The sequence below is a fragment of the Gracilinanus agilis genome, chromosome 3, assembly GCF_016433145.1.
Source record: "Gracilinanus agilis isolate LMUSP501 chromosome 3, AgileGrace, whole genome shotgun sequence".
NCBI classification, from domain to species: Eukaryota; Metazoa; Chordata; class Mammalia; order Didelphimorphia; family Didelphidae; genus Gracilinanus; species Gracilinanus agilis.
The window spans coordinates 135883855-135911392 of NC_058132.1; the positions used below are offsets into that span (position 1 = coordinate 135883855).

Genomic DNA, 27538 nt, shown 5'->3' on the forward strand with positions numbered 1-27538 from the left:
ATTCTTTCCTTGTTCTTTTTTTCTTCCCTTTTTCCTTTCTTCTTCCCTTTTTCTTTTCATCCAGGTATGTTAGTTCAATTGGTGCTCAGATACCACTTTTGCTCCACTGCTGGTATTTGGGGCTAAAAATTTTGCTGGTCCTTTTGAATACATAAATGCCATGAGAAAAAAATGAAAGATATGATAGAGGTGATAAAGAGTGAAACTAATAAGGATTGTTCCTGTAAGCCCTAGATTAAAGACTTAATACTCCAACCTCTGATGGTCATGAATGATGGCACATGAAATGGAGAAGGAAATGACTAGGCATATTGTCCTAGCCTTCACTCCTCATATTTTCTTTTCAGAAGGAGAAAAAGAAAAGAGTTCTGGGTTAGCAAAATTTTAGAGGAAAATATTTTAATGGGGGGGGCTTTTTTTTTTTTATCACCTAGGGATATTTACCATGGTACAAATGATGTTTGATATTGCATCTGAATGATATTCAGTACCCCTCTACCTTTAAGAATTAACTGATTTGTGTTCTCAGAACTCAGAGTTACCCTTATACAGCACATAATTGTGAGAATTCCTCTTTTCTTTTCCCTAACCAAATACTAACTTCTACTCCGATACCTACTGTGTAGAGGCATTATCATAATAGGCTGGCAAGCATGGCCTGATCCTTTTCTCTGTGAAGTTACTAAGTTGTGGAGTGTCAATTGGAGCCTAAATTTACAGTTAGATGATTATCTCCAGTGCCTCACAAATTGCTAACTAATGTATTATATTGTTTTAAATGTGGCTTATATTTCTTCTTTAGATCAGTCATATCGTTTGGATCAAAAAACAGAACAATTGGAGTTGCCGCTAAAAATCAAGTATGTCCTGTGGGGAAGAAAATGTTCATCTGAATTGACTAAGCCAAGATTGTCTTTACATGTCTATGTAATATATTCCACTGAATGCTGAAAACAGTAAGGCCTTTATTGGTCCTTTTTTATCACAAAGCCTAAAATAAGTCAAAGCAGGGAGATCAGGAAGTCAAATGTGACTTTGTGCAGTCTACACACTTATTTTGATACCTGAAACATCTTGGTCAACGCAGACAGAGTTTATGGGTTTTATTAGAAGAATCTGGGCAGGGTCCCAAATAAGTTTGATTGGTTTCCAGTCCTTGACATAACAAGTGAAACTTTTACCACATAGGGCATAGAAGTTTCCAATACCAGTATCCAGGGCAGGGATGCCAAGGAGACTATTGAGCTTTATGTGTCTTAAACTTCCAAGATTAAATACTAATACTCCAGCCCTTGGTGGTCTACAGCACATAAAATGGAGAAGAGAATGACTCAGCAAATTGTCTTAGCACCTCCTCCCATTTTAGTAGTAGAGAAAATAGTGGTGGGTCAGCAAAATTATAGAGAGAGTATTTAAATAGTAATTTTTGTCCATTACTTAGGAATATTTCACATGTAACTGTTAGTTTGAGAACAGATGTTTTGAAGCTTGAAACTTATAATACAGTCACCTCTAAATAGAAAGGGAAAGATAATGACTTCACATCCGAATGTTCACTCCAGTGCTCTGAATGATAAAAATAAATTAGGGGGGAGGGGGAAGACTAAATACAAAAATCACCTACTTAAAACAAATTACTTTGATTTAGAATCCCAAAAGACTTAACTCAAGGAGACAGCAATTTTTTTGAGATAATTATATTAAAAGCTGTCAGGGTTTAAATTAAATTAATGCAGTCTTTGTAACAATTTGCATTTGAGGAGATTTTTCAAGATAATGACTTCTCAATCACTTATATGAGAGTATTTCCATTGACATATCCCATAAAGACATTATTAAAATAACTATTTTGTTTTATATTTTTAAATGAAAAAACTTTATGAACTAAAACAATTATTTTACAATTAACATCTAAGTGCCAGAATTTTTGGTAAGGCTGCAAGCTCTGATAGTACCATACCATAGTCAAAATCTAATTCTGATTCTGAATTGTCAATTCCTCTTTTCCTATTAATGTGGTTAAGTTAGTGATGGGCAAACTTTTTAAAGAGGGGACCAAAGGAAAGGAAATGCTCATCTGTCAGTCTGTTTCTGAGGCAACTTTTTCGAAGTTTTATTGTATTGTATCCTCATTGTATTCAGCAGATTAGGAATAATAGAACATTTCAGGGCCACCACCACCCCTCCAAATCTGGCCTGCGGGCCATAGTTTGCCCATCACTGGGTTAAGTAATTGAGAAGTACATATCTATTACATAAAAAATTAATGTTCTGCGTGAAAGATTTTTGATTATGTACAGGTTGCAGCTCTTCTATAAATAGGTATGTCATAGATTTTGAGCTATTAAGGACCATAGATTTAATCTAATCCAACCACTTTATTTTACAAAGAATACCCAAGTACATTGTGACACAAATTATGACTTCAGCTTCTGGGATTACAACTTAGTCATATCTGGCTCTAAATTCAGTGCACTTTGCACAACACTCTATCCCTACATTACTAAAATGACAAATCACCCTGTAGCTGGCCCGATAATGAGCCTCTGAATTTAGCCAAGTTGGTCTTTGAGCAGCAGATGTGCTGCCCATTTACTGGACCTTTATTTGTAGCCTTTCCAGCTTGGTAGGACTGGCCAAAGCTTGAGCCCTGTTGGCAGTTTTCAAGGACTTCAGTTGGAGGCTCAGATTAGCCTTCATAAATTATTTAACCTGTACAAGTAAATATTAGAGCAGGATTAAAACATCTTAAGTAACCCTATTTCTTGACCTTTGTCTTAACTGTCATAGTTCTAAAATTTTTTAAACCATTGTTCATGCATTTATATTTGGGACACAGATGAAATGGGTCTTTAAATCAAATGAAATGATAAAGGTCATTCCTTGGGGGTTTTATTCAGAACACTTAAGAGTCATGGTCATTCTGAAAAGTTCATTCTAAGCATTGTTAGTACCTTTAGGATTCAATGCCTTAGTAGCTTTAATGCAGCAAGGAGTCAGTTGTTCCTGTGGCTCTTTTTGTCTTTCTTGTCAGAAAGAAAACTGGTGACAAAAAAGAGATTTAGCCATTCTGTGGGGTTTTTTGTTTTGTTTTTTAATTGAAAGAATGACCATTGTCAACACCATGAACAAGTTAACTCTTAGGGGGATCTAGGTGGATGTGCTATCAACAGATTTTCTCTAACTGCTACTGTATGGTATTGTTCTCAGTGGTTAAGGAAAAGAATAAACACCTTAAACTTTTTTCCCCCCTTTAGCAAATCACTCATGCAAACAACACAGTATCTAACTTCAAGAGATTTCATGGCCGAGCATTTAATGACCCTTTTGTTCAAAAAGAAAAAGAAAATTTGAGTTTTGACTTGGTTCCTATGAAAAATGGAGGTGTTGGAATAAAGGTAATGTAACTACATCTTAATTTTTTTAAGCCGGTAAAGAAATTTTTCACAATAAAAACATAATTAAAAACTGATCATAGGAGCTGTTTTTTTTTTTGTTTTTAAAAAACATTCAGATTAATATCCAATTTACTGTAGATTTGTAGCTCTAGCCTCACATATTTTTCATTTATTATTAATCTGAAAATTATCAAATAACAGATTTCATATACAGCTAGTAATGGAAACTTAATTACTTGTGACTACTGTTACATGGAAGAAGCTTTGAAAAGTACCTCAACCTTTTGGAGAAAGGTGGGGTTGAAAAATTAACTATGTTAAGAGAAATTGGAAATATCAAAGTGATACAATTTTATAGAAAGTTATGATTAAATGTTTAAGGAAAGTAGACCTCTGATTCAGATCACAAGCATTTTTCAGTTGAGGCAAGAATTTAGGTATGTTTTGAATTTCTAGAATCTTTAAGAGTTTGAAGATGGAGGAAGCTGGGTGGCTCAGTGGATTGAGAGCCAGGCATAGAGACAAGAGGTTCTAGGTTCAAATGTGGCCTGTGTGACCATGGGTAATTCACTTAACCCCCATTGCCTAGCCCTTACCACTCTTTGCCTTAGAATCAATATTCAGTATTGATTCTAAGACGGAAGGTGAGGTTTTTAAAAAAGAGAGTTTGAAGATACTTAAGACACTATATAGTGGCTTGAAATTCAGTTTTACAAACTTAGTTTTGTATTTCAACTGCGGAAAAGCACTAGAAGGCAACTTAATCAGATTTAATAACTTTGCCTTCCGAATTGTATATAATAAATGTTGTTGGTTGAATTGAACTTCTCTTGATATATGTAGCAGTTGTAATTCTACAAAATAATTTCTAAGGATAATTAATATTGTTTACAACTACAGGAAACAGTCCCACAAATTAACCTTTGATTTGTAATAGAAACATTTTCTGGACAATGGTTTTTAGTTCTTTGAAGGAAAAAATGGATGTAGACTTTTCTTCCATTGGAAATGTGCTTTGTATCTTAATTTATATTTTGTGAATTGTGGCTATAAATAACCTTCAAGGAAAGGAAAACTAGGGTACCAATACTGGAAAGTAAATTAAATGGGCTTTTTTGCTTCCTTCCTAATAGGTAATGTACATGGATGAAGAACATTACTTTAGTGTAGAACAAATAACTGCAATGTTGCTAACCAAATTAAAGGAAACTGCTGAGAACAACCTCAAAAAACCAGTAACAGACTGTGTTATTTCAGTAAGTAGTTGTATTATAGTATTAATAAAGTGCAGGTGATAAATTTAGATTTCTTTACGTCTTCTAACACAATGTATTGGACTACTATTTTTTTTTTCCTCCCCATAAGTTTGCTGGAGACTATTAATCTTATAAAATCAGAAAGTAAAATTTAATGGCTGGGCATAGTTAGAAATCTTTATCTTGTGATAGGCCTGTCGCTGTGGCATTGCCTTTGAAAAATCAATAGAACTTATAGACATTTACAAACCAGGACATTCTTAATATTTAGACAGGTGGAAAGTGTCATTGGCCTTGTGTCAGTATTTTGAATTAATAGGCTGAATTTCGCATATATAAATGAACATTTTGTAACTGCTTTAGTGATACAAAAATAAGGGTCCTTTTTGCAAATTACCTGTTGGTTGATTATTATGTCATCTAATTCTGGCATCACTTTGCAGATAAAATGGTAATCTATTGGGGACAGTTACTTCTTCCTCATTACACCTCTACCCCTCCCCCCCACTTTTTTTTTTTTTTTTTTTTCATTTTTATTTGGGAAAAGGTATAATTGTGGCTAAGTAAATTATGAGGAATAGACCAAGATTTTTTTAACTGCAAGAATGTTAGTCAATAACTTGACTTTTTATAAAATTTGAGACTGGATCTTCCTCTTGCCCAAGATGGAAGTTCACCCAAGGGCCTAATCCCACTGCTGATCAGTCTGGAAGCTTTGCCCTGCTCTTTTTATGTAGTCTTGACCATTTTGTTCCTATTTAGGCGATTGGTGACCCCTTGCTACCAAAGACCCACCAGATTCCTGGCAGAATTAGATATATCTAATCAACTAATCCCTACTGTAGTTCAGAACTCCCAAGCATAATCAGTCCAGCAGTCTCAGCCTCTCTGGTAGCAGGGGACTAGACCCTAACTTCACTATTATTTCTTCAGAGACAAAATAGTTACTTTATTTAATAGGATGGTTGTGAAAACAAACTTAGCTTGAGAATACTTTGTAAGTTTGAAAAAAGGAAATAATTCTTCAATTCATTCTTGTTCTTAGGTCCCATCATTCTTCACAGATGCTGAAAGGAGATCTGTATTGGATGCTGCTCAAATTGTTGGCTTAAATTGCTTAAGACTAATGAATGATATGACAGCAGGTAAGAAAGAAAGTTTTACAGCAAAGTATTAGAAGGAAGTCTAAAGTATGATTGCCAGAGGTGTGGGTAAGAACCCTAAAACTAAAACAAAATTATATGTTAGTATGCTACTCTTTTAGAAGTTATTTATAGCCTTTGGGGGGATGTTAAAAGTCAATTCTGAGTTATAGTGCAGGTGCCTTACCTATACTGGTAGAGGGAGTTTGCTCATTAGGCAATGAAAATCACAGCTTAATGATAAGATCAGAAAAATAGCTTCTTAAAGTGCACATCAGATCAGCATACAAAAAGCTGAAAGTTTCAGGCAATGGTTTATCACCTAGAGTTTATAACATACTCGATATTTTTTTCAGAAAAACTTTTAGGATTTTTCTGCTCTTGGATTAAATTCATCCTCACATCAAGGTCATGTCTATTATATTGTTTATTTTTATAATTAAAGAATACCATATCTTTCACTCTAAACTTGGTAGTTATTTGATAACATGTGGGTGTTAACTTATCCTCTAGATCTTAAGCAGATAGATAATTCTAGAACAGTGATCCTCAAACTGTATGATCTCAAAAACTCCATTTAAAGTCTTAAAAATTAAAGATCCTGTTGACTGGGAAATAAACACAGAACTATTAAATAGTCAGAAAAACTGCTCTTTAATTAAGGAAAGGGGTAACAGAGAATAAGTACAAGCTTTGGGGTCTCCAACTTACAACTAGTCCTAAAACTTGAGATTCATCACATCTTTCTAGGCTACAAGTTTGGAGTCTATGGTGTTGACATGAAATCTAGAAACCCCAAACTTGTGGCCTAGAAAAATATTTTTCCAGAACAAAAAAAAGTTAAAAAGGGTGGCAGTTCTTTTATATTTTTGCAAATTTCTTTAATGTCTGACTTAGAAGACAACTAGATTCTTATTTGCTTATGTATTTAGTCTACTCTAATTTATTATTTGAAGTATCAAGAAAATAGTCTCACCAGAGATACTTAGTTGGAAAAGAAAATAATGTCTTAGTATTTACTTTGAAAATGCTTTTGACCTTATGGACAATTCATAAAGATCTTGAAGAACCCCAAGGCCCACATACTACCTTTTGCAAACTTAACATAAACCTCCCCTTAAGCCTAACCTTGATCCTATTTCCCCCTGTGAACTATAGCTAAATGTCTTCTTTCTACTGTTAAACTTTCTAGAAAAAGTCATCTACTTTCTATCAAAGAGTAATCTATATTCTATTCCTTCATTAGTTATTTTATAATTATTTTTATGTTCTGGTTTTCTTACCAGCTATTCTCCTGAAACTGCTCTTTCAAAGATCACTCATGACCAATTTACCAAATCAAAATGGACTTTTTTTTTAGTCTCTAACTTCTTTTCATTTCTATACAGTTATTTATTATTATAATTTTTATTATTACAGTGCTTTACTTATTATACCCCCTCCTTTTTTATATTTCTTCCCTTGACTTCTGATGCTATTCTCCCTCCCTTATAATTCCAATCAGGACTGTCTTTTGCCTTGTTTTATATCTCTAGGGCATAGCACAGTGCTAGCACATAGTCAGTACTTAAATGTTCAACTGAAAAATTAACTGATTTCTAGTCTTTCCTTCTCAAAAATTCTGGATCCAGGTCTTTATTACTTCTTCCCTAGTGTATTAGGACTCCTCAACAGATTTTCTGCTCCCAGCTCACATGTGCACTTTTCTGCTTGCAGATGTCAAACTAATCTAATATATACATCCCGGTAGCATCTAGTCCCCTATTCAAATACTAATAGCTCCACTTAGTGTAATTAGTCAGTAAACATTGATTAAGCCTTTCCTAAGGACTAGGCACTATTCAAAGCTCCAAGAATACAAATACAAAAAAAAAAAAAAGACATTCTTTGAAAACAACACAGTAAATTTGGAACTGGGTGGTGGTCACTTAGAGAGGTTCCTGATGAACTTTTGGGGAGAATGATAGAGAAGTCTAAGGGTGTGGAATCTTGCCTATGGGAATTTTCTACTGACATTTGAATCTCTTTATCTTTCCAGTTTTTTTCCCATATCCACTCTGAACTTATTATTTCCTCAAAGTTTTCCCATTCTCAATGTGTGGCTCTAATGGAATATTTTCAAAGGAGAATGAAACTAAAGATAACAGCGACCATTATACTATATAAAAGGACATGTTCTCCATTTAGTTATGTCAGCTTATTGTTCTGTAATATTTCTGCATGTCATTCTCTTTAAGAATCCCATTGTTGTACATAACATGTTTCAATTCTTTTGTCCACTTGTTTTTTGTAGTTGCTTTGAATTATGGAATTTATAAGCAAGATCTTCCAGGCCTAGAAGAAAACCCACGGATTGTGGTCTTTGTTGATATGGGACACTCGGCTTTCCAAGTGTCTGCCTGTGCTTTCAATAAGGGTAAACTAAAGGTACTTGCATATTCTCAAACTAAGTCACAGGTTCAAGTGAAAGCAATTTAATCAGTGAAACTAAAGAGTCAGATTTTGTAATGAATATTTGATCTTAAGCATATTAATATTTCACTTACTTCAGTTGGATCCAGAGATTCTGGGTTCAGATTCTGGAGAGTGAAAGAAAAAGATTAATGACATGAGCATATGATGAAAGAAATGGGGCTAGAAAGCTATTCATATGAAAAGAATTTTCCTGTTATCTTTTCACATTATCCCATGACCCTCTGCAAATAAGGTCAGTATGCACCTAAAGTAATGTGTTCAATTCTGAACAACTATATTTCAGGAAAGTTTTGACTGGCTACCATGAATTTAGAGGAAGGCTGCATGGGAAAAGATTGTGAACATTGATTTAAGATAGCCTACTTGGGGTGGGGGGTAAGCCTCAGGTATTTGGGGTGTTATAGAGAATGGTTAAGGCTAGTTTTTGGCCCTGTAGGACAAGAACTGTGGCCACAAAGTAGAAGTTACAGATTGGCTGATTTCAGTTCTGTTTATTCCTAAAAGCTTTTTGGGAACTAATGTGTTTTCTGTCACTAGAGATTGTAGATCAGAAGCTAAGTTGGAAACATAATGGAAAAGATTCATACTTTATCCACCTGAGATTTTATTGGTCTAAGAAATTGAAACTAATGTTCTTCACATGTTTTATCTTTTCAGCAAATCTTTAAAAAGAAACATTTACTCATTCTAAGTAGTTAATTGAAGTAAACTTTATAGAAGTATTTTCTTTCATCATGACTGATTTCAATATTTTATTGCAGTGATGTAAGTTGTCACCTTGACCTATAGATAACTTTAAGTGTTAGAAGGGTATCTTACATTATAGGAAGAGGGGATGTTGGTTGCAAATTTAACTCTAAACTAATTATGGGGGATTTTTTTTTTAATAAGGTCTTAGGAACAGCTTTTGATCCTTTCTTGGGAGGAAGAAATTTTGATGAAAAACTGGTGGAGCACTTCTGTGCAGAAATTAAAGCTAAATACAAATTAGATGCGAAATCTAAAATTCGAGCACTCCTACGCCTCTATCAAGAATGTGAGAAACTGAAAAAGCTGATGAGCTCTAATAGCATGGACCTCCCACTGAACATTGAGTGCTTTATGAATGACATAGATATCTCTGGGAAGATGAACAGGTGAGCTGTTGATAAGAAATTCTTGTCAGAAGAATCAGGACATAGTCCACAAGTTATTTTCATAGAACTGAAGTTAAAAATATGATGAAAAGGTTAAGCAAGTTTGAAAAGTACTATACTTTCTTGTAAATATATTTGGTCCAAGTGAAATTTTTTTACTTTTGTTTTTGGAGTTATATTTATTGGCCACTCAAAAGTTTGAGAGATGGGCTGATTTATTAAGCCCTGAAGAGTGTGTTGTCATTCCTTGCATTCATTCCTTTCTCACTAATTCAAAAATAGCCTACTAATTGGTCTCTCTATCTCAAGTCTTGTTCCCTCCTGAATTCCATCTTCCATTGTACTTTTCTGTTACCTTTAGAAACAAATAGAAGCTCCTTTTGTCTGTTTGCAGCTTTATATTGCTCCCCTCTCTCCCTCCATGATATAGCCCAGGTTGTCAATCTTATTACCTGGCTCTGTGCTTCCGCAGCTTTCTGCACCTATGTCTGGATTTTTAGCTCCTTCCTCATCTCATAGAGATCCTTTCTTCCTTCAGGCTGGACTCAAAAGCACCTCCTTATACATTAAACCTCTGATTTTCCCTGATCCCAACTTCTTGTATTTAACTCCCTTGTTTTTCTATCATTTATACTGAAATTTGTTCATGTAAATTCTGATCTGAGCAAGGACTGTTTGTTTTTTGTCTTGATATCCTCACTCCTAGTACCTAGGTACTTAGTAAATGTTTGTTGATTATTGATTGCTTGAATTCCTTGCATGTCAGGCTACATGCTAAAAAATACCCTAAGTTTAGAAAGCACTTTTCGTGACTGCCTGGTCTGAAACTAGTTCTGAAACTAGTTCTGAAACTAGTTAAAATATGCCTTTTGTTTTTCTTTTTCAAAATTTTCCTTTGTTGGCCAGATCTCAGTTTGAAGAGTTATGTGCTGATCTCCTGCAAAAGATAGACACGCCCCTTAAATCATTAATGGAACAAACCCAACTCCAAGTAGAAGATGTGAGTGCTGTCGAGATTGTTGGAGGCACAACAAGAATTCCTGCAGTGAAAGAAAAGATTGCCAAATTCTTTGGGAAAGACATTAGCACCACACTAAATGCAGATGAAGCCGTAGCCAGAGGTTGTGCCCTGCAGGTAGGTACTATTATAGACAGTTCCATAGCTTAGCACCAGCACCACACCTGGGGTACGGAAAGAAACAACTAGGAGGTAGTAGAGGCCAGGGCTTTGAAATTGTCATTTGACCTAGTCTGACCTAGGGTTTCTTTCAAAAATTCCTTGGTGTAACTTCAGTTCTCCAGAACTGTGAGAGGACCTTGTGTCCTTATCATGTCCTTAGTATTTCCACTAACATGTACCTGGCCTCCCCAGTGTCTCTAAGAGCAGGGTTGTTGTGGTGGTGGTTATTTTTTAAGTCCCGTGGGAAGGAAGGTAAAAATAACAGACTGAGATGCTTAGCTCAGGACCTCAGAGACCATCTAGTATAACCTGTGTCTGAACTACAATCCCTTTTTACATCACAATCAGTAAATGCCCATTCAGCTTTTGCATGAAGGCTTATTTAAGGAGAATCTGCTATGAAGTGACCTGTTCTCAGATGTTGTAGAGCCATTCTTTGCTGTGCCCATGCCACCATACTGCCTCAAGACAACCATTTTTTACCTTTGGCCAACTCTAACCATAGTTTGCTATTTCCAAACTGATAGTTCTTCTTACCCTGACAAGTAATACTTGCTCAAGCTTGAGTAACTGGAAATTATTCTAAGCAAAAAAAGGGTGATTATCAAGGCTCCAGGCTAGTTCTGTCCTGGAGGAGAGGTGGTTCTTTATATGTAAAAGTTTAATGCTTTTTGGTGGGAACTTTTAAGTTAAGGCAAGGCAAGATAAAAAATTAGAAGGCAGAAATACTAAACCAAGTCACTTAACCCCAAATGCCTAGCCCTTACCTCTCTTGGAACTGATATTTATAATGGATTCTAAGGCAGAAGGTAAGCACATTTTTTTTTAAAAGATTACAAATTAATATTAAGACTGTTGAAGTCTAGGACTCTATGAACTCTAAATAGATATTTAGCAGTGGCATATGTGTTCGATAAGCTAGCCACTTCTGACCACTTGGGCTTCATTTTTTTCATTTAATTTTCTTTTTTTCTTCCATTTGACTATTTTCTTTTCATTTCTAATTCTCTCCCTTTTACCTCCCTCTCCATTCATTGAGAAGGCAAGAAAAACAAAATTCATTACCAACATGTACAGTTAAACCAAATAAATTCCTACTTTAGCCATGTTAAAAAAAAATGCTTCAACTTGGTACTCTTGAATCCATCAGCTCTCCCTGGAGGTGGATAGCATGTTTCATTGTGAGTTTCAGTTCTCTGACTGGTCATCTTTCAAAGTTCTTTTCTTTGTCTTAATATTTTTATTGTCTAAATTGTTCTAGATCTCCTCCTTTCACTTTTTGTCCATTTACAGGTTTTTCTGAAGCCATGCCCTTTATCATTTCTTATAGCACAATAGTATTCTATTTTATCCATGTCCCATAACTTAGGGGTAACTCAGTTTCCAAATCATTGCCACTGAAAAAATTGCTGTGAATTTTATTTACATCTGGATCCCTTCCTTCTTTTTTGATATCTTTGGTATATTGACCTAGTATTGCTAAGTATGCACAGTTTAATAGGCTTTTGGGCAAAAGTCCAAATTGCTTTGCAAAATGTCTGGACCAGTTCACAGTTCCACCAAAAGTACATTAATAGCCCTGCTTTTCCACAGCCCCTCCAGCATTTGTCATTTTCTTTTTTTGTCAAGTTAGCTTTTGGGCTTTCTTTCACCCTGCTTAGCGAGGCATGCAGGTAAAAATCTTGCTGATCTTAGAAATTGTTTAAAACTGTTATAGGAGATGCATACATTTTATGCTTGATCTGGGAGGTCAAAGTGTCTCTGACTTTACATCATTTCTTCTTCAATCTTTGCCAAAGAATACTGTGGGAAATTTTTGTAACCAAGTGATCATTAAAAATAAATTAGGCTATTGGTAGATAACTCCATTGTGTAGAAGTTGTTCCTCTAAGTCAGCTCCCTGCTTTGTTTAGGTGCCATAAAGACAATGCTTAATGAAACACAGCTAAGCCATAAAAGTGTTTAGTGTTGCAAGAAAATGTTAAACTAGAGCATAGAATCAACAGATAAATTCATACATGTATATATACAAGTACAAAACATGTAGTAAGGCCAGTGATAATTGGATTAGTCCTATTAAGTTAAGGTTAGATGTAGAAAATGACATTTTAAAAACTTTTGATTTATTTTTTTGTTGTACCTTTTTTAAAGTTTGATTAATTTAGAATATTTTTCCATAGTTACATGAATCATGTTCTTTCCCTCCCCACCTCCCATCCCCCCTCCTGTAGCCAGCAAGCAATTCCACTGGGTTTTCATGTATCATTGATGAAAACCGATTTCCATATTATTAGTATTTGCACTAGGGTGATTGTTTAGAATCTACATCCCCAATCATATCCCCATTGACCCATGTGATCAAGCAGTTGTTTTTATTCTGTGTTTCTACTCCCACAGTTCTTTCTCTGGATGTGGAGAGCGTTCTTTCTCATAAGTTCCTCAGAATTGTCCTGGGTCATTGCATTGCTGTTAATAAAGAAACCTATTACATTTGATTGTGCCACAGTGTATCTGTCTCTGTGTACAATGTTCTCCTGGTTCTACTCCTTTCACTCTGCCTCAGTTCCTGGAGGTTGTTCCAGTTCACATGGAATTCCTCCAGTTTATTATTCTTTTCAGCATAATAATATTCCATCACCAGCAAATACCACAATTTGTTCAGCCATTCCTCAATTGAAGGACATTCCCTCATTTTCAATTTTTTTGCCACCACAAAAAGTGTGGCTACAAATATTTTTGTACAAGTCTAGAAAATGACGTTTTTGAAGGAATGTTATCTCATCTACTTTTTAGTGGGATACCCAATATAAACAATAATAGTAAAAGTAAAAAAGTTTGCCAGGAACTTTATTTGAAGATAAATACAAGCTTGGAACATGCAGTATTTTTAGCTAAACATTTGGAAGAAATTAATCTGCCTCTTGGAATATCTTAAGTTAAAGCTGATACAATTGTTTCACTTGACAAGGCCATTTCTCCTAGTGTTTGCACTGATAAAAAGCCCTTCAAGTTTAACTATGTTCCTTATCCCCCTGCTTCATCTTGGAGAAAAGGCCCCCTAAAGTGAAATGACTTGTCCAGTATGATTAAAAAGTTAGGTCTGGACCTGGCCTATGTCCTAGAAACCTCACTGCAGATCTTTTGACAGTAGATGATCTTCTCAATTAAGTTGTCATTTTATTTAGTGAATTTAGGAGCAGTCAGTGCCTTCCCCAGTAGGCACTTTTTCCTCCAATTTGCAAAATATAATATGACCATCCTTGATAGTATTTTATATATGTGTGTGTGTGTATGTGTGTGTGTATACACACACACACATTAGAGAGAGAGAGAATAGTGTATTATCTTTATCCTAAAAATTTCATTTTATTTTGTTAAACCTGGCCAAATGGTTTAATCTATTTAAATATCTGCATTAGTTTTCAGAAATTAGTGTGCATGTTCTGTTTTGTGAGTGATCCTGGAAAGATCATGGGAATCTGTGGCTCTTCCTATTCAGATTTCATGTATAATCTTTCTATCCCATCATTATATCTCTATTAAAATTCCTATATGCATCTAAGAATTTGTACTCCTTGCAGTTACCTACTTACCATATGCTTTTGTTCAGAATAATTATTTCTTCTGTTGATTATAAAGAAGTTTTGAGAAAACATTCAAATCCGTCAATCTTGTTCTTTCTTTGTGTTATGAAAAAGAAAGTTAAAAGAAAGTATGATTTAACAGCAATCCTGCAAAGAGCCATGACAAACCAGAGTTAACTTGTATTTTTCCCTTTCAGTGTGCCATCTTGTCCCCAGCATTTAAAGTACGAGAGTTTTCAGTCACAGATGCAGTTCCTTTCCCAATTTCTTTAGTCTGGAACAATGACTCGGAAGGTGCTGAAGGGTAGGTAGCTGATGTTTTTTTAAAGGATAGTCTTTGTTTTAACATAAAGGAGAAAAAATAAGTGATATACTTTAAGAACATTTTCTTAGGTGATGTCTGTCAGAATCTTCTCTGAATCAAAGTGGTCACTATTATTTCTTGTTTAAGTGAAACAATGAGTTAGAGGAGCATCATTTTATTATTAGAATTTAGCTAAAGATTATTTTATTGCATAAAATAGAACCACTAATGACTTTGTTTAATGACATTTTCCTCTGTTCTTCTAACTTTAGTGTTCATGAAGTATTCAGCAGGAACCATGCTGCTCCTTTCTCCAAAGTTCTTACTTTTTATAGGAAAGGCCCCTTTGAGTTAGAAGCTTTTTACTCTGATTCTGAAGGCTTTCCATATCCAGAAGCAAAAATTGGTAAGTATGAGTTAGCAGTCTGCTGATTTTGCCCAAAATGATGTGGATAAAGTTGTAATTAACAACTGAATGACACTGGATATTGCACCTCAATGCACTTTATTATCCATAAAGTTGTTTTGAGTTCAGATCTTAACTACTCTAATAAGTGGTGTCTTCATCTTTTGGCTCAAAGGTTAAATGAATTGCAGTCACACAGCTAGTAAGTGTTAGAGGCTGGATTCAGATATCTCTCTCACAGTTATACTGAGATCCATCTCTTCCAGTCATCTAATATTAGCCCCTCGTTTTACAGTTGGGGAAACTGATTGTTCATGTAATAAATTGACTCTTAGAAGAGAGAGTATGGTAGACATAGAATGTTATTTTCTAGGAGATTTTTAACTGTCAAATAATTATAGCTCTTTTAAGTTTTATCCATATGACAATGAAATTTTAAAGTCGCTTTAACATTTTCAATCTCAAAAAAATTTAGAGGGAGAAGGTAGAAGTGAGTAATCATGATAATTTAGAATAACTTTTAAAAACCCAATAAAGGAAATTACAATTTAGATTGAAGTTAGTGTATAGTGTTTGAAATATTCTTTATTAGATGTTGAATGTGATCTAAGTTTTTATATTAGTTTTAAGAAAAATGTGGAGCAGTGAGGTGGCACACTGGATAGAATAACAAGATTCAGGAAGATCTGAGTTCAAATTCTCCTTCAGACAGGATTCTGTGTGATTCTGAGCAAGTCTCTTCATTTCTTTTAGCTTCGGTTTCCTTATCAGTAAAATGGGAATAATAATAACACCTACCAATGTTAAGAGGATCCAATGAAATAATGTTTATAAAACAGTTGGCACAGTGCCAAGTAGTAGTAGGTGCTATATTAATGTTAACTAGTATTATTATGTTTTTATCATCCTCATTATAGCAAGGAAACAAAGAATTTATTGACCTTGAGGTTAGGAGCCAGTTAGGAGGTGGTAAATATAGCCTAACCAATTCAAAAAAGGCTTAGAGAACATACTAATATATGATCCAGACTGCAGTATGATACAGCCTGTAAGTGCTACAAGGAATCTAGATAAAGTGAAGAATTAAGGACCTAGAATAGTCTAAAAAGATTTTTCTGAAAAGAGGGCTTAGAAAGAAATGTAAGTGCTGGATTAACAGAGAGCCAGGGCCAGAAGAGCAGCCTGCTAGAGCTTGTAGGTACTTACTAGTTTTTTCTCTGAGCATTTGTCTTGTTCTTCTCTGAAGTTTCATTTGTGACTTCTCAATATTAGTTTTTTAAGAGCTTTTAAATGTGCTCCTTTGTTTTAGGCCGCTTTGTAGTCCAAAATGTTTCAGCTCAGAAAGATGGCGAGAAGTCTAAAGTAAAAGTTAAAGTACGGGTCAACACTCATGGAATTTTTACAATATCTACTGCATCAATGGTGGAGAAAATCCCAACAGAAGAAAGTGAGGGTTCCTCCATTGAAACAGATATGGAGCATCAGAACCAACCCCCACCTGAAACCACAGACGTGGATGTAAGTTTGGAACATGGGTGTGAACTGTGTAGTAGGTATATTGTGGGGTGTTCCATCTTACGGGGATTACATTGTAATCTGTCAGTGTTCTCTCAGGGAAGTAGCAGTAGTAATAATGCATTGGGAAACGTGTTCTATAGTTTGTCAGATGTGACTTAATCCTTTGTCTTTAAACTTACCCAAAGCAAAGCAGTTTCTAATTTAAATGTTACTACAGATTTTGTTAATTTCAGTATGCTGTATGAGGTGGAAATAATTCAGTGTTCTACACATCCTAGGTATTTATTAAACGTTTTGCTTACATCACTTATACCATACAAAAAGCTACTTGGTTTGTCTAATATATATATATATATAGAGAGAAGCTGATCATCTTACCCTATCACCCTGCATGGAAAAAAAATAGCATTTATATTCCTATATTCCTGAATGGTTTATCTATTTTTATTTTTGTGGTTTTTAAACACTGATTTTAAAAAAATAAGCTTAACATTACTTACTGAACAATAAGAGAATTCTTTCTACAGAACAAAGATCTAAATTCTCTTGATTAGAAGAATAATAGTAGCCTACATAACCAGTAGTGCCAGAATCCTAAAGCATAGCAACTTATTATTGCATAGTATTTCAGTAGGAACTTTCAAGCAGAATTCACGTAGCAAAACTAAAACGCTTTAACTCAAAAGACCACAGCGACGTTGGGCAAATAGCCGTCCTTTCAGTCAAAGGAGATAAGCTTACCAATGTCCTTTTTTGGATGTTAGCTTTAAATATCTTTATTGATATTTATGGTCATAATTTGTTCTCCCCTGCCTTTTGGACTCCTAATAAAATTTACATGAATCCTCATTGCATTAGCCAACCAGAAGCCTGTGTGACTAAAAAGGAGTCACAAGTAAGTGAACAGACAAGTGTTGGGGGCTTTCCTCAGAGAACAAAAGCTGCTATAGCCAACTCTCAATCATCTGGCAAAGTCAGGTGACTATGTAGACAGATAATCCCAAACCCTTTCCCCACTAAACTTTTAGTGAGATTCCTTTGCTCTGTCTACTAAGCAAAATAGCCTCTATCTCTTTTGTTAACCCCTCTGGAGTGTTCACAGCCACATCCAAAAGTAAAGGGCACCTGCCTAATCAACAGACTGCAAGGACGAGGGCATTCCCTCCACGTAATTGAGAGTTGGCTGTATATATAACCTGAATACCAGTAGCCAAGAATGAAAGCTATGCCAGAGGCCAGAACAGAGAATAAGGACCAACATTTTTGAGGGCCTGGCATTATGGATCTTGGAGAATTATCAGCATTTCTGAAGCAAAAGTTATAATATTTGGTGGTTGTCTTCACATTGCCTACTTTTTAAAATAGCTATGTTAATTTCAACCAAATTTTTTTACAGGTTGGAAATTTCTCAGCTTCAGATACTGTATTCAGCTTGGTTTGATCAGACACCTTTTTTTTTCCCTACAGTATATAGCAGAAATTGAGTGCACTGACTTTTGATGCCCGTTAGCTTTAATAAAATCAAGTACACATGCTTTCTACATCCTTTGTGCCTGGGCTTTCATTTCAGAAAAATATCCAGCAAGACAACAGTGAAGCTGGAACACAGCCCCAGGTACAAACTGATGGTCAACAAACTCCACAGTGTCCCCCTTCACCTGACCTTCCCTCTGAAGAAAACAAAATCCCTGATGCTGACAAAGTGAGTGATTCTTCTAGTTCATTCCATTAGATAATATTGCAACGTATAAAGCATTAATTATACCATATAAAATTAACCTATTCTTCTTACATAGGATTTTTGTGTTAACTTTTTTTCAGCTAGCAACATTTAAGTCAATCCAATGTCTTGCTTTAGTTCCAAGAGCTTCTAATTGAAAGAGTCTTTGTTTTGCTGCCATTTAGTAGTAGAAAACTAGTTAATTCATTACCATAGGATATTAACTCTTGATGGCAGCAGAGATAGATAGCATTGTACTGCATGTGTCCCTGAGGTGTATATCTTTTTAAATTGATTGCTTTAAGTTGGTTTTACCTTTTAGACTTATCAGACAATAAATACAAGTAGGTAGATTGATTCTTAATATCCTAAAGTCCTTTGTATTGATAATTTGGGTTGAGAAAATTATGAAGAACTAGTAGTTAGTAGAATATTTTAAAAATAGTCTCCACTTCTCCCAGTCAAAGGATTTTACATGAATGTGCATAATAATAAGCAGCAGTACAATGCAGTTGTTACCTGCATTTATACAGCCACCTCTCAATATTTTCTCATAGAGCATTTGATATAATTCAGTTGGTGATGAAGGTCTGCATGTGCAAGTATAACTAAGAACTAATTTGCTACTTGGACATTTTTGCACTGAATGCATGTGAAATTTGTCCTCTAATAACTATCCATCTAAAAGCCATTTCTCCTTTATTTGTCCAAAGTTTTTACTCATAAAAAAAGGTAACTTCCATTTTAAAAATAATTGAATATTCTGACAAATTCTGCCGTGATTTCCCAGATGCATGTTTTACATTTGTTACCATATTGCTTTAGATTTTGTTTTGATTAGTCTCTTAAAATTATTCCAGTATCACTTTATTAGTCACTAACCATGCTTCATCTTATGACATCACAATACCTTGGTTATCTTGCTCTGTTGTCCATTTATTTATAGATTTCTTCCCTTTTCCATCACATCCCTAGTTAAAATATAAGGTTGAAAAATTAAAGCTATTCAAGTCATTTGTTCAGGTTTTACTGCCATGATAGAAACTTAATATTCCTTTGTATAGAGACCTAATAATGGTCTTGATTTTGTTTCTACAGTTTGCTTTCTGATAAGACTGTGCTTACCCAAGTAATAGAAACCATTTATGGTTTTCAGTTTTGTAGGATTAAGACTGTCTTTTTATTCTTAGAATTTAATGCAGTGTGTTAAACACAGTAGGCATTCCTGCCAATTAAATAGGTATAACCTTAGTCATCTTTCAACTTCTTACTAATATAGAACAGTCAAGCATTTACTTGTGTGCTTCAGGGTCATAATTTGTTAGCTTGGTATCTGTTATAAATGATAATCTTTATGATCTTTTGGAGAAAACAGTAAAGTTGATGGCATTTCTCAATTCCCCAAGTATATTGATAGCTGCTAGATCTATTGATAATGCATCAAACATGGCTGCAGGAAAACACTGAACTTTAAAAAAAATTATTATTACATAGTTCTTCTCTCTGTTCTGATAGGGAAAGGATAAAATGAGGCACCATCTACTCTGATATCCAACTTTTGATGATTGTTACATGTCACACTGAAATTGTCTGATGGCAAATTTTCAAAGATCCTAAATAATAGTAAAATATTGACCATTCTTGTCAAGCTTTCCTTCTGGAAGTACAAAAAGAATTCTTTGAAACCTTATAACCCTGTTTGTTATTCTTTAAATACTGAGGAACAGTTTTTGCAGGTGTTCCTTTGCCCTTCCGCTTAATGACTTTCAGTAATGTACCATCAGGTTCAAACCCTTTAAAGTAAAAATTAGCTTGTCACATTCTGGTGCTTGACAGAATTTCATCCCAAACAGCAGAAATTAAAACTAGTGTTTGTTGTACTCTAAAAAAGGAGGATCTTGAGATGACCCTCTATACTACTCAAAGATATCAGAAAATATGGATTATTCCTCATGCCTTCTTTAGATCTGTGGGTAGAAATCTTCATTCTTTTATTAGTCTATGTGCCACTCTGGTTTCATCTTTTACTTATCGATCACATTTTTTAGTTTTCTGTAAACCTTCATATTGTGTTTTGTTGTTTTGTTGTATAATGTTAATAGAATATTTCTTCCCTCTAACAGTCCCTTTTGCTTTCCTTCAATCAGTACTGGTAGCATTAGTTAATAGTGCCTGTAGTAATGGTGGCTCTCTGGGTGGTCAAATTATAGATTACAGCCCATTTGGGAAATGTTGATAGTTGTAGTGGTGGTGCCTGGTCAGGTGCTTTTGCCAAAATGTATTATTGCTCTTTTAAATAAATATTGTAGTGTATACTAGTCACATCGTTAGTCAACGTAGTTTCTGAGGTGTCTCCTTTATTCACTGTTGTATATCTTTTTAACAACTCAGCTATCAGCAAGAGAAGACTGTTCTAACTAGCTATATTCACTTCTCCACTAGGTGGAAGAGGCTATTGCAGTTATAGGCTACTTACTCTCTAAGTAGGTTTGTGTATTGCTGCTAGTTGTATTTCCTAGTGCTTAAGAGACAGTAAAGATTTTAGTAGGAACAATTCTGATCAAAGTTTAGGGATCAACTTGGCTAACAGGCTGTTTGTGAACTTGGTCAAATCACCAACTTTCTGGGCCTCAGTCCCCTTCTGACTTAGCTTAATCAGGCTTACCTTAAACAGGATGATCCTTAAATTACTTTAGATAATCCATAAATTTCCATCTTACTCATACATTTCTTTATGATCTTTTGCATAATATTCTATTACACCTTATGGACCAACTACTCTTTGTTCCTACTTTGAGCATCACACCTGTGCATTGACATATTAATTACCTGATTATCTTTATCTAATATGGGCAAGTATAATATGCCTGAATTTTTGTAGTCACTCTTTCCTTATGATCAGGATATGGAAATAATATATCTTTTGGATAGTAGAGTGGGAAAGCCTAGATAACCAACAAATACAAGAGGAATTTCTGAGCCTCATATTTAGAAAATAATCTTTTGGTAGCTGCTGTGTTGGTCCATTTTATAACCCTTCTGTCTCCTGTGAAACTGGCTATAAGTAATGAAAAGACCAAAGGCACAAGTAGGTGAAATAGGAGATATTTATTCCCTTAGGCCAAAATTCCAAAAAGTCACATAACCACAGTGATGGTCCAGGTTGTTGGACCATCTTCTAGTTTTGTAAAAGTATATGATAATACTGGAATGTACAAGTAATAACTGTTAGTAGGAGTGATGGATTTTCATTTGATTTGGGTGGCATCACTTATCACATTCTTAAAGTAAGGATGTTGAGAATTTGAAGAGGTCACAGAAGAGCCATAAAGATGGAGAAATCAGGTGCCTAAGGCATAATTCTGTAAGGATAGCATCAGCATCATAGGAGAGATTTAGTAGATACAAGAAAAATTCTGATGATGAGATATGAGTTATTAGAACATGATTATTGGTAGTCAAACAAAAGTTAAACCATGTGGCACTATTCTGAGACTACAGTTATGACCCTCACTAAAATGGAGGAGATGGTTTCTCAGTCTTAATGATGAGTTTCATTTCATTTGTGTAAATGTGTCTGTGTATTTTTAAAGGAATACTTAAAAAATTTTTTCTCTCTTAAAGGCAAATGAAAAGAAAGGAGATCAACCTCCAGAAGCTAAAAAACCCAAAATAAAGGTTTTTAATGTTGAACTTCCCATTGAAGCAAACTTGGTCTGGCAATTGGGAAAAGACCTTCTCAACATGTATATTGAGACAGAAGTAAGTTTCCAATCAAGTATTTTCTTATATAGACTTGCCTATGACTGATATATTTGATTTTGTGTGTGTGTGTGTATTCAAATAAGATTTTTTTTTTTAATTTTAAACCCATAACTTCTGTGTATTGACTTATAGGTGGAAGATTGGTGAGGGTAGGCAATGGGGGTCAAGTGACTTGCCCAGGGTCACACAGCTGGGAAGTGTCTGAGGCCGAATTTGAACCTAGGACCTCCTGTCTCTAGGCCTGGCTCTCAATCCACTGAGCTACCCAGCTGCCCCCTAAGATTTATTTTAACTTGAAAAAACAAAAAAAACAAAAAATAGTTGTAAATGAGTTGTTTTCTAAACTATAAATAATACTGTGCCAATGAAAAGGTCTCATTTGTTTCCTTAACTAAACTTGCATATTCGACATGACCTGCTTATTCACTAAGTGTTAACAGATATGTTGGCTATATTTGAGGAAGTGTTTAAAAAACATTTTTTTTTTTAAGATAACCTTTTGCAGATAGCAAGGCTGTTCTGGGTCACTTGACTTAATTGAGTCTCAGTCTTCTCATCCATAAAATTGGGATAATAATCTGTAATACTTATCTATCTCATAGAGTTGTTGTAAGACTCAAAAATGTATGTGGCGTTAACTCCTTTGACAGAAGACAAAGTTGACTTGCTCAGAGTTAAATATGTAGGTAGTAAAATGGAACAATCAGTATCCATGCTTGTTCTAGTGCTTTTTCCCATTATATCATTCCCTTTCTGTTGTAGATGGGATTTTTGCAAATATGATGTGGTGTTATTTATTAAGTTTTATGCTAAGAGATTTCTGTTTTTGAAATCTTATCCTAGTTCAGATGTCAGGATGATCTGAAATAAGATCATTTGAGGATCCAGTTTTTTCCTCTCACTGAAACAGTGTTTAGTGCAAATTATGGGACAGGCCATGGCCTATGGATAGAATAATAAGTCTTACAAACAAAATAGTCATACTTATTTTCTTCATGTTGGTGAATTAAGTTTATTTATAAATGTCATGGCCTCTGTTCTGTTTTTTAAGTATAATGAAGATATTTGTCTATGTAGTTTTTTCTCTTAAAAGCAAAATATGTTGGCTGGTATAAAACCAGAAGTATAATTAATATACACAGTCGTGTAGTCAATTAAAAAAAATGCTTATTTATTTTGGGCTCTTTAGCAAGGTTTGATGGCTTAAGTATAAAGTCTGAAATTCTTATTTCTTCTCACAGGGCAAAATGATCATGCAAGACAAGCTAGAGAAAGAAAGAAATGATGCCAAAAATGCAGTTGAAGAATATGTCTATGAATTCAGGGATAAGCTATCTGGGCCTTATGAAAAGTTCATATGTGAACAGGTAAGGGAGTTATCTAAACCTGAAGCTAAAAACCAAGGTGTTTATTCGCTGTTGACCATCCTGATGTTAGCTGTTTTTAATTAAAGATAAGTGATATTGATGTATATTTTAGACTACTGAACTTGACTTTTATAGCACAACTACTACTTCTTAACTTCCTTAGATTTATTTATTGTGAGATTTAATGAAAAAATTGCTTTGAGACCTCCATGCAAATAAGTAGTGGGAAGGAAAAATTAGTGGTAGAATCTCAAGTAACTGCTTGAACCAAGTATAGTAACTTTGGACAGCTTATAAAATAATTAGGCTTCTCAAATTACATCTTAAGCACAATAATAATGTATTTTCCAGATGAACTAACTAAAGCCCCAGGGTTGCAATTTTAAAAGTTACTGACTAGAAGTACCATTATAATTCTTCCAAATCCTCATACGGAATTCTATATGTACAAATAAACACTATATTCTTCACCATTATTTGATGCAGATCCACATAATATTGTTAAATTGGCATATTTCATTTTAAGAAAGTAAATTCCACATATCTTAACTAGGGTGTGATATCAGTCATCCTATTCCCACTCTTCCTTTCTGAAGATTTTATGTGGGTTTAAGTATACATTATGACTTTAAGACATACAGCTTAAGGACCTTAGTACTTCTAGTAAAATAAAAATTCCTAAACTTAGTTGTGCTAAAGCCAAATGTGAATCCTCAATTTTCATTTTCTAGGATCATCAAAATTTCCTGAAGCTCTTAACAGAGACTGAAGAATGGCTATATGAGGAGGGAGAGGACCAAGCCAAACAAGCATATGTTGACAAGTTGGACCAGTTAATGGTAGGACACCTGAGTGAAGGGGGATATTCCTTTGTTTTATAAAACTTACATAATTCTTGTAGAATAATGAAATGGTTGTTATGTTGTCTTGTTTTGGTTTAGAAATTAGGCACTCCCATTAAGATTAGGTTTCAAGAAGCTGAGGAACGACCAAGAATGTTTGAAGAGTTGGGACGAAGGCTGCAACACTATGCGAAGATAGCTGGCGACTACAGGAATAAAGTAAGTCCTTCTGCATGTAGCAGAATGTGCAGAAATTATCATTAACAAATGAGCCAACTTGGCAACTTCCATAACTAGCAAAATTCCTCTTAGAAGAAAAGAAATTGGTGTTTTGGGTTGGGTTGTCCTCTTCCTACTCCATCCTCTGCTTCCCTGTTTCATCAACTACATTTGAGAATTTTCCCAGAAACCAATTTTTAACAGTAGAACTATGTTGATTTCCCTTCAGAAATTTTAATTTACTGCATGTTCTTCATTAACTGTCACTCTTTACTTAGGTGAAACTTCAGTTTTTTAATTACAAAGAGTAACCAGTTTTATTTATTATTCCATTCAGGATGAGAAATACATCCATATCGATGAATCTGAAATGAAAAAAGTTGAAAAGTCTGTCAATGAAACAATGGAGTGGATGAATAATGTCATGAATGCCCAAGCTAAAAGAAGCCTTGATCAGGATCCAGTTGTACGTGGCAGTGAAATTAAAATGAAGGTGGAGGTAGGTGTTGCCATATAGCCATGTTTTCTTCCTTTGAGCCTTAAATTCTGTACCTGTCCTTGCGTGTTCCCAAAGGAACTCCCTGGCTCCTTCTAGAAATCATAGGTAGCTTCATTCCCTAGAAAGAATGCTACTCTTAAGCCTCAATGATCTACTATTTTAACACCACCTCCCTGGCCCAAGTGCTCAGTGCATAGTGCCTGGCACCTAGTAAATGTTATTGATGGATTAAATCACATCCCCTAGAAAAAGATAAAGAAAGCAATTAAATCTAATAAACAATTGAGTTATTAAATTATGAGAGGCAGCATGGTGTAGCCAGCCTTGGAGTCGGGGAGATCTATTTGGGTTTAAGTTCTGCTTCCTCCATGTCCTGGCTCTGTGACCCTGGGCAAGTGGCAGAACTCTATGTTCCCAGCCACCCTCCAGAACTTGAGTTCCTCAAAGCATTCTTATCAGTGACTCCACAGTCCAGTTTTTTCCCTAAAAGGAATAATGAAGCGCCTGCTTCCCTTTTCTAGTTTGATACCCAGAGAATAGGTGTGGTGAAATTGTTTGGATTTATAGAAGAGTTTTAATTAATGCATAAGGTTCAGTTTAGTGGGAGACATAGGCATTGGTAAAGAAATAAAAAATGGAGAAGAAAGATCTCTCCTGAAAAGCCTGAAACAATTAGACCTGAGCTAACTTCATTTGTCTTTTTGCCTCAGGAATTAATCCATGTTTGTGAACCAGTTGTGACACAACCAAAACCAAAAGTAGAATCTCCCAAGCAGGAAAAAATACTCAATGGCCCCAACATGGATAAGCATGAAGGTTTTGAAGTGAAAAATAACCCGAATGCTGAAGGCCTGCATCAGAATGGAGACTGTCACCCCAGTGAGAACAGCAGCATTCATATGGATTTGGACTAAATTACAAGGAATTACAGGGTCACTACCAACAAATGATGAAGAAAATATTTTTGCCATAGTATGTAATTCTAAGAAACATACTGAGACTTATTTATAATTTCTTTTTTAAGAACATTTAGAAACTTTTTGTGTATTATATGGAAAAATGAAAAGCTTAAGTGTGTAGTCATTATGATCCTAAAAGGGAAAATTGCCTTGGTAACTTTCAGATTCCTGTGGAATTGTGAATTCATACTAAGCTTCTCTTCAGTATTAACCATTTGCATCAGTAAGGATGAAATTGATTTTGTTTTCTGGAAAAATGTGTACTGCTCATTCAAGAGGGTTGTGACTAAAAATCTTTAAGCATTTGTTTCTGCCAAGGTAGTTTTCTTGCATCTTACCCTCCATTTCCGCATGTGTGTGAGTGTGTATGTGTGTAAATATGGTTAAATCTGATTTCATGAGGGCTTTCCAAAATGAATTGTCTGATAGAGTAGGACTTTTTTCTTTATTATTATTTAAATTTCATTGGGTAAAAACAAAAGATAGTGAAATGTATTAGTAGCATGCAGAACAAAAACTTAAATTTTATCTCTTGCTAAAAAGTACATTGTCCTGTGGAGATTTACCAATGGAAGAAATGTTGATCCTGTTGTAACTGGTATTGTGGAGCATTTAATGAGCTTTAATAATAAAGTTCATATAAAAGTGTCATTTCTAAATCATTGGCTTTGTTGATTATTTTAAAACTGATAGAAGCTTACAGTATAGATGAAAGCCACCTTCTGTGAAACCTCAATTCCCTTTTCACTTTCCCAATTTATAAAATTGCAACATTTGTCTCTAGTTGAAAGATGGCCTCTGCAAGATATAGAGATAGGAGTATAAAAATTAGAGTGTGTTTAAGTGAAGTTGCCAGAAAGGGGATATGCAAAAAGGGGCATATGCATTATGAAGGTGTGAACAGAATGGCATAGTTGTAGAAAACAAAGATAAAGATTGTGGGAAAGAATATATAGATAATGAACGATATCAAGTGAGAGCAATGGAATAGGAAATAAAGGAAGGTGTATTCCTGGCAGAATAATAGTGTTAAACCCTGGCAAAGCAGTGGTGCAGAAGAAAATGGGGAGGTGGAATGTGATAAGACAGGAATTAGAGATGCAATTCCCAAATCCATTTTGGCACCAGTCATACAGATACATTGACCACCAAATAGCCCAGACCCTCATCATGTATCATTGAGAGTAAGGGATACAGGGGCTAGTAAATGTTTTGCACTTCTCAGGGGATGTTTGCAAGTCTGTAGGAACTATGGAAATACTGGGGGTAACTGGGAGACCACAAAGGGTAAAGAAGTTGCAACCCAAAATAGTATCATTGGGTCCTTTTGTCTATAGAGCACTCATTCCTTTTGATGCTGAATTCCCCAACAAACTTACTTGGCAGGGATCTTCTGTGCAAATTAAGAGCTACCATACAGTGTACCCCCTCTGGAGACACCTTTAGAACTTCCAGAGGAATCTTTAAGCCTGTTTCCTGTGTTATTCTTAGACACAGTTGAAGCAGAGGGAGAAAGAGGATCAGTTTACCCTATACCAGATGATATACCAAGCACTCTATGGGCATCTTATACTTAAGTCAGCAACTCCTGTTAGGGTGATTACAAAGGGAGGCCCTCCACCATGTATGCCTCAGTATCTTAAGTAAAGAAGCAACAGAAAGGATAAGCCCAATCATAGAATCGTTATAGCAAGGCATTATAGTACCCTGCATACCAGAATTCAATATACCTATACTCCTAGTGAAAAAACCAAAACTTGATGAAAAT

At 35.0% G+C, this 27538-nt stretch overlaps 1 protein-coding gene across 2 annotated transcripts in view; it reads left to right on the top strand.

The window, feature by feature from the left end:
- The window catches only part of HSPH1 (heat shock protein family H (Hsp110) member 1), a 29043-nt gene extending 2614 nt beyond the window's left edge, over positions 1 to 26429 (top strand). The window contains exons 2-18 of one of the 2 annotated variants that reach the window (XM_044668278.1): positions 803 to 860; positions 3258 to 3398; positions 4532 to 4654; positions 5700 to 5799; positions 8090 to 8223; positions 9163 to 9407; positions 10314 to 10542; positions 14369 to 14475; positions 14748 to 14881; positions 16191 to 16399; positions 17970 to 18101; positions 21744 to 21881; positions 23126 to 23251; positions 23983 to 24090; positions 24193 to 24312; positions 24650 to 24811; positions 25522 to 26429. In XM_044668278.1, the coding sequence (XP_044524213.1) occupies positions 803 to 860; positions 3258 to 3398; positions 4532 to 4654; positions 5700 to 5799; positions 8090 to 8223; positions 9163 to 9407; positions 10314 to 10542; positions 14369 to 14475; positions 14748 to 14881; positions 16191 to 16399; positions 17970 to 18101; positions 21744 to 21881; positions 23126 to 23251; positions 23983 to 24090; positions 24193 to 24312; positions 24650 to 24811; positions 25522 to 25725 (2470 nt within the window). In that variant the 3' untranslated portion in view covers positions 25726 to 26429. The remainder of the gene's footprint in view (positions 1 to 802; positions 861 to 3257; positions 3399 to 4531; positions 4655 to 5699; positions 5800 to 8089; positions 8224 to 9162; positions 9408 to 10313; positions 10543 to 14368; positions 14476 to 14747; positions 14882 to 16190; positions 16400 to 17969; positions 18102 to 21743; positions 21882 to 23125; positions 23252 to 23982; positions 24091 to 24192; positions 24313 to 24649; positions 24812 to 25521) is intronic. The other variant, XM_044668279.1, reaches the window with a different exon arrangement.
- Positions 26430 to 27538: the final 1109 nt, after the last annotated feature.